The sequence below is a fragment of the Alosa sapidissima genome, chromosome 3, assembly GCF_018492685.1.
Source record: "Alosa sapidissima isolate fAloSap1 chromosome 3, fAloSap1.pri, whole genome shotgun sequence".
Taxonomy (NCBI): domain Eukaryota; kingdom Metazoa; phylum Chordata; class Actinopteri; order Clupeiformes; family Clupeidae; genus Alosa; species Alosa sapidissima.
Genome location: NC_055959.1, coordinates 1,158,780 through 1,166,033, shown reverse-complemented (window position 1 = coordinate 1,166,033; position 7,254 = coordinate 1,158,780). Strand labels below are relative to the sequence as shown.

The 7,254-nt window shown below is 42.5% G+C and overlaps 1 protein-coding gene across 2 annotated transcripts in view; it reads left to right on the top strand.

The window, feature by feature from the left end:
• Positions 1-1,620: 1,620 nt before the first annotated feature.
• LOC121705371 (5-hydroxytryptamine receptor 3A-like) overlaps positions 1,621-7,254 on the top strand; it is a 29,803-nt gene continuing 24,169 nt past the window's right edge. The window contains exons 1-7 of one of the 2 annotated variants that reach the window (XM_042086316.1): positions 1,621-1,880; positions 3,000-3,160; positions 3,799-3,843; positions 4,141-4,250; positions 4,676-4,845; positions 5,331-5,494; positions 6,289-6,499. In XM_042086316.1, the coding sequence (XP_041942250.1) occupies positions 1,778-1,880; positions 3,000-3,160; positions 3,799-3,843; positions 4,141-4,250; positions 4,676-4,845; positions 5,331-5,494; positions 6,289-6,499 (964 nt within the window). In that variant the 5' untranslated portion in view covers positions 1,621-1,777. Of the gene's footprint in view, positions 1,881-2,999; positions 3,161-3,795; positions 3,844-4,140; positions 4,251-4,675; positions 4,846-5,330; positions 5,495-6,288; positions 6,500-7,254 lie in introns of both variants that reach the window. The other variant, XM_042086315.1, reaches the window with a different exon arrangement.

Genomic DNA, 7,254 nt, shown 5'->3' with positions numbered 1-7,254 from the left:
GCACTGTGAGTTAGTGGTAGATCACTGTTCTCAGAGGATGTGGAAAACACAGTGAGCATGGACTTTGTCAGTTCACCATTCATCTGTACAGCACATACACACACACACAACAGACAACATATAGTCTAGACACACACTCAATACACGCATGCATACACAGAGAGGTACAGTATTCAGACAGACAGACAGTGCACATACACATGCTCTATGTTCTAAATACAAAGTACACAACCATCAGTACAACACATTCTGCTGAAATACACACAAACACAGAGCACATACACTGAAACACATACATACACACACACAGAAAAGGAGCTTGTGTGAGAGTGTGTATGTGTGTGTGTATTCGGTGGTGGTGGGGGGGGGGGGGGGGGGTATATTGGCCATCATAAGGTTCCATCCTATTGCTTTTCAACATTGAAACATTCAACATTCAACCTTATTCTATAGAACAGAACACAGACAGAACCCCCCCCCCCCCCCCCCAATAATCAAATAAACCGTTTCAAACAACTTTAAAGGAGAACTATTTCAACGTAATAAACCCGTTTAGAAATCATTTGGATGGTTAAATGACTTGTTCCGGTGAAAATGGTGACTTTCCCCGCTGCATCTAGCGTCCTCAGGCGGAAAACCAACCTTGCAACATTGAGACTACCGTCCCGGAAAGAGAAGTGAGAAACAAGAAATTAGTTTTAAATCGTGTTTTTTTACCTTGTAACATCCACATAGTTCTGCCAAACTAACCGTTCGCTAGCTTGAAAACAAATCCATGTGCTTTATCATTACCTTTTCCCACAGTTTGAAATAGCATAATGCACAATTTCTCCAGCAGAGGGGGAAATCCTGCCAAGTTTCCCTTTAATCAGTATTTTGTGTGCATTTTCTCTCTATTGTCAAATGTGAAAATATTCATAATAATGTTCAAGGCAAGGGTCATACACACTTTCCCCAAGTCTACAAACAAACATGTTTGTGCCAAACCCAATCCTTTATTATAAGGTATCATCAGCGTGTGTTTATTTAAGGCAATGGTCATACACACCTTTCCCCAAGCCTACAAACAAACACATTAGTTGTGCCAAACCCAAACCTTTATTTTAAGACCAAGGGTGGTAATAAATGAATGTTTACTCTGGTGTTTTCTAAGCAAACGTGGATATTTATGATGACCCTAGGTGTTTCATATTAGGTTCAGTTTGAGGTGTGTGTGTGTGAGTCTACATGTGTACATTTGTGAATGTGTATATGTGATTATTGGTGTATTTCTGCATTTGTGGGGGAGGCTCATTTTCTGTGGATTATAAAGCTATCTAACGATCACCATGGAGTCAGAGGCTCTGTCTTGGTGGCACTCTGACAGCCATCCATCAGTCTTAACAGATCTGACCAATCAGAGGGCAATTGCAGCACCAGTCTAATGGAATAAACCAATCAGGTTGCATTACACGTCACCGGGGCAGAGGGGGGGAGCATTACCCACAGACAAACTATCATTTCAACTATTATTAAACCCCAGGGAGGTATCATGTCCATCTTGCTTACAGATCCGTTATGATGGATCAGTACACTCACATACTCTCACCACACACACACACACACACACACACACACCTCCTTTGGCATATACACACAGTCCACCACTGTAGGATGTCACTCTCTCTGTCCACACCCAGAGTGCTCTCACACATACACCGATGTTGAACACATACACTGGACCGACTGGCTCCTGAAAACATCAACCCTCCATTGGCTCTCTGACGCACACACATGCATGCAAACACTCATCATACCCAGCAAATCTCTACACCAGACACACTGGCAGCTCAGCATGAATTTGTGCCTGTTGCTCCTGCTCTCTGTGCTTTGCCTGACAGGTAAGTGGAAAATGTGCATTTATAATTCAGACAGCTTAGGCGGCTGTTCCACAGCGACGCTTGTAGTTTTGGTTGGTTAGTCTGTGTTGGTTCTCGTGTCAGGTGAAGTTGCTGTGTTTCATATAAAACTTTGAGCTGAGGTTGCATTTTGAGGATTGGCATTGCATTATATTTCAAATGCACAGAAAGGGGAATGTCTTTATAAAACAAAATGGTTGGCGAGGATTTTTCCCAGAAAGCTGGATTCACAGTAGAATTCCATATTTTTCGTACATGCCTGGTAGACCTTTGGGCACAGGGAGGATTATGTTTCTCTGCTATATAAACAAAGACTCATCTTCAGTACAGCTGTGCTGCACAGGCTGATGCATGTCATGTGACCTACCAACATTTGTGGAACATGTTCGCCTGCGTTCATTACGGGTACGTTCGTAAATTCATCTGACACCCTCTGGAAACTCTGAGAGAAAAAAAAAACTAAATGTGACAAAACTACAACCTGTTGCTGTGATCATGATTATTTTTGATGTTCTTTTCCAAAGACAATATGGAAACTTATTTTCAGGCAAGCCTTTGATATGCTTAACTTTCACATATGCCATTTTGTTGTGAAAAGCATGATATGACTTCTCAAGTTGTTATTTTCTTCAATGAAACTCTTGATACTCAGTGGCAGTAAAAGAGAGAAAGACGCATTGCATATGGTTGTTCCTTGATAACCCTGAGCCTAAATCTGGGTCCATTATTCAGCAGATATCCGCAGTATTGGAAGTCAGTTTGGATAAAACATGTTGGCTAAATTAAATGGCTTGAGACCATACAATCCAAGTAAAAACAATGTTTATTCTAGCATTCCCTTATTGTCCTTGATGAGATTTGGTGTGTTTGTGAGGAGACAGTGTGTGAAAATATGTCTGTGTGTGTGTGCGTGTGTCTGTTTGTGGGGTAGAACTGAATGGTAATTATTGCAAAGTTATGTTATCTGGAGTGGTGGAGCTATGGTAATATTGCTGCCTGACAATTAGGCAAATCCTTCTAGATGACGGTATTGGAGGAGTAAGTATGGTAAGGAGAGAAGAGCTAAATGATCAAATGTAATGTGCTCCTCTGTGTGTCCAGCTGATGTCTGCGCTGCGAAGGTGTGTAGCCTTCAGGACGTGGTGGACCATCTGAACCTCACCGCCAACAGGAACAGGCTGACCACGGTGCGGCCTGTGCGAGACTGGACCGTGCCTACAGTTGTGCACCTGGACATCTTTATCTACGCCATTTTATCTGTGGTCTGTCTGTATAAGTTGTCTTTACCATCAAACCACAAACCTTAACACATCTCCAACACATCTAACATGCAGTTGCCATGCACTTCGTTTTCATGGTACCTTCCCTTTCCTACCACTAACTCTTGTCACTGAAGGTGATACATTTAGAGAAAGTTCTTAGTACAAGATTCTTAGAAAGTTCTCTAAAGGTTTCATTTTATGGACATTCCTTGAACTCTTAAAGAGAACATTCCCAGAAGGTTCTATTTAGGCTACATGTTTGGAACCTTTGACGAACTTTCATAAAACGTTCCCTCGAGGAACTGTAACAGTTCCAGTTTTGAACGCAATTTAAAAAATGCTTCCCGAATTGTATATTTGATCAAAGATGAACGTTCCAGGAACATTTAGAAAACACTGCTAAATTACGTTAGGGGAGTGTTCACAGCGAACATGTCTGTTACCCATGTGCATGACCATCAGAGTTATTTTAAGGCACACACACACATCTATGGGATCCTGAGTTTCATTTTAGAAGAACCTTTATTAATGCCTCATGAATAACACATAAACATAAAGCATGATGTGTTGGAATTAAAATGTAAGAAATACTCAAAAGAAGAAGTATACTGTTTATTTATTCTTATCTTCTTCAGCAGCATGAGAAAAGTCAAACATTCACTCCCTATATATGGATTATGACTGTGAGTATCATTTCTCTTACTAGTGCCATCAATTATTCATTTTCTGTCGCTTCATCTGTCTTTCATGACCCTGTCTGTTCCTTTCCCTTACTCTCTCTCTCTCTCTTTCCTTACCTGTCAGTGGCCTTAATTCTTTTCTCACATGCTGTTTTTTACTGGTGCCTATATATTTCTCTCTCTCTTTCTCTCTCTTTTACCTGTCAGTATGCCTAATTCTATTTTTAATTTCAATTTTCATTTTTTCGGCTAGTTACCATTTCACCTTGTCATATCTCAGAGCTGGTGTTTGTGTTCCAGTATTGGAAAAACGATTTCATCTTCTGGGATCCAGAGGATTTCTGTGGGATCCAGCAAATCATTATTCCCCAACACCTGCTCTGGAAGCCGGATCTGATCATCTATGAGACGTGAGTAGGAAATGTCTATCACGGTGCACATTGGAAGTACAACCAGTGGACCAACTGCACTGACTGATGGAGACAATTGTACAAAAGAGACAAAAGTTGTATTGTAATTGTGAGCCATAATTCAGTGTGCAGTGGACTGTACAATACAGTAGTTCAGGACTTACTGTTTGTCATGCTGTTTTTAGGTTACAGATGATCAGCTGTGTTTGCTAAGAGTGCCTATAGGTCTGTGGCAGTGTGTGCAGACTCATTTGTGGATGTGTGACTTAAAAAAACACATTAATCAAAGATTAAAGAAGAATAAATAAAGAACGGAATAACATGGGCGCCACGGTGTAGATGCTAACAAGGCAGCTATCCAGACAAGAAGATAACCAGGCCGGGGACCATTAGCTCTGGTGATAGGCAGTGATGTGTCCCCACAGGATGGACAAGACTGAAGCCTCTGAAAGTCCGTACCTGGTGGTGAAACACAATGGCGAGGTCTTGATGGACAGCAACATAAAGGTGGTATCCACATGTGCCATAGATGTCCTCAAGTTTCCCTTTGACACCCAGAAATGCAACCTCACTTTTTCCTCAGCAGTGCACACAGGTAAAAATAAGAAACTCACAGCATCATGCACTACAAAAAATAGATCACATACTAGTGAAATCTGTGAAACATATGCTATACTATACTATACTATACTATACCATATACAATATCCCTGGTCATTTTCTTCTGCCAACACCATCCAAAGCAAATAGTTACTTTATTTAATCAGTTCAGCAAAGGAAATATATGGTATTATATTTCAGATTAGATATCCCTTAGTTAGGGGTGGTAGTGGAGTGGGGTGGGGTGTGGTGCGGGGTGGGGTCGGGTTGGGTGCTGTGGCACAACTGCTTACAGCCAACTCGGCTCATTTCCCAGTCCCGCCCCATCTCTCTCTCCCGCTCGCTTGCTGTCACTCTCTCTACTGTCCTGTCCGATTAAAGGTAGGGAAAAAAGCATAAACCTAACTTCTCTTAACTTTGTTTTATATTATACACAAGGTCATAAAAAGTTTTTCTGGTCTTTGCCCTATTAAACTTAAGACAAGGAGATTCAGTTGGTTCCTGTGTCCAACTCCTCTCGTGCGACCAAGAACTCACAAGAAATCATGCAGACCCAGGGAGAGTGGGAGTTCCTCAATGTCTCTGTGCACACCAAGACACTGGACATCGCAGAACTGGGCAGTTGGGACCTAGTGGTCTACACGGTAGGCTATAACCATGGGGCGAAGGATCACCAGCTCACCAGCAAAAGAGTTGTACTGTCTTGGTGTGTAGTAATGCAAATGCAGGGTTCTCCTGTCTGTTCTAGAAAATCATTATCAGGTCCTCTCTCTTTCTCTCTGTCTGAGCAACAGAGAACTTGGTGGGGGTTCTCCCAGACTGTGTTCCAGGAGGTCATTATCAGAAGCATTCATCTGTTCTTGTATTCTAGTAGGTTACAAAGAATAGGGCACTGAACACTGTTTGTGTGTTCAGGTAAACCACTACCAACAGGTTACCTCGCTCTTTCTGCACGAGAAGGTCATTATCAGGAGTGTGTTTATGTTCTAGTAGAGCAGGGTTCTTTTGTTTCTGTATTCTGTTAGATCACCACAAGGAGGGTTCTGTTGTGTGTGGGTGTGTGTGTTCTGAGATCACCATAATGAGGGTTCTATTGTATGTGTTTGTGTATTTGTTCTGTTAGATCACCATGAGGAGGGTTCTGTTATGTGTGTGTGTGTGTTCTGTCAGATCACCATAAAGAGGGTTCTGTTATTTGTGTGTGTCAGTATGTTAGTGTATGTTAGTAGGAGAGACGGTATGTTACGTAGGGTACGTTAGTAGAAGTTAGTCACCAAATATGTGGGAGTGGATTTTCTTATGGGGGTTGTGTTGCCGGTTTGTGTGTGTGTATGTATATGTATATGTGCGAGTACATGTATAGTATGCATGGCTCAGTGAGTGAAAGCATATGTATGTGTATGTGTGTGTGCGTGTGTGTGTGTGTATGTTCTGGTAGATCACCATAAGGAGGGTTCCTCTGCTGTACGTGCTGACCTTCATCATCCCCATCCTCTTCTTCCTCACTCTGGACCTGGCGTCCTTCTTCATGTCGGACACACGCGGGGACAAGCTTTGCTTTAAAGTTACAGTGCTGCTGGCCATGTCTGTGTTACTGCTCATCCTCACTGACACTTTACCCTCAAAAGCTAAAAAAACTCCACTCATAGGTAAGACACACAACCACACACACACACAAACTCTCTCTCTCCCTTTCTCTCTCTCACACACAAACACACACACACACACACAAACTCTCTCTCTCCCTTTCTCTCTCTCACACACACATACACAACACACACACACACAAACTCTGTCTCTCCCTTTCTCTCTTTCTCACACACAAACACACGCACACACACACACACACACACATGCTTTCACTCACAGAGCCATGCATACTATACATGTACTCGCACATATACATACATGCACACAAACCCCTGCAACACAACCCCCATAAGCAGGGTCGGACTGGGAACAAAATTCAGCCCTGGCAATTTTCTCCTGGACCGGCCCACCACCGGACCGAAAAAAATTGTCGGCTACCTGTAGTTTTTTTTTTATGTTGACAGAAAAACTGCACTACTGTAGCCTACATGGTGCAGTAAATGAAAGCTCTTGGTAGCGTGTGCAACTACTAACGTCTATAAAAACAATATATTTATGGAATAAAACTAGACACCTCTGATTGCTGTTTACGGTTAAACTGCGATGATGTGAACACCAGCCAGCGGAGGGCACTTATACTGTATAGCCTAGGCTACCATGCATGGACTACTCGTAGGCTATATTTCCCCACAAACCTAGCGGCTGCTTGGACAAATCCACTTGAGGGGTGGGGCAGGGGGGCGCGAATGTAACACACACTGAACCTGTTATGAAGAGGCCAAAATGATTGACCTGTCACCCCCCAAGCCAAATG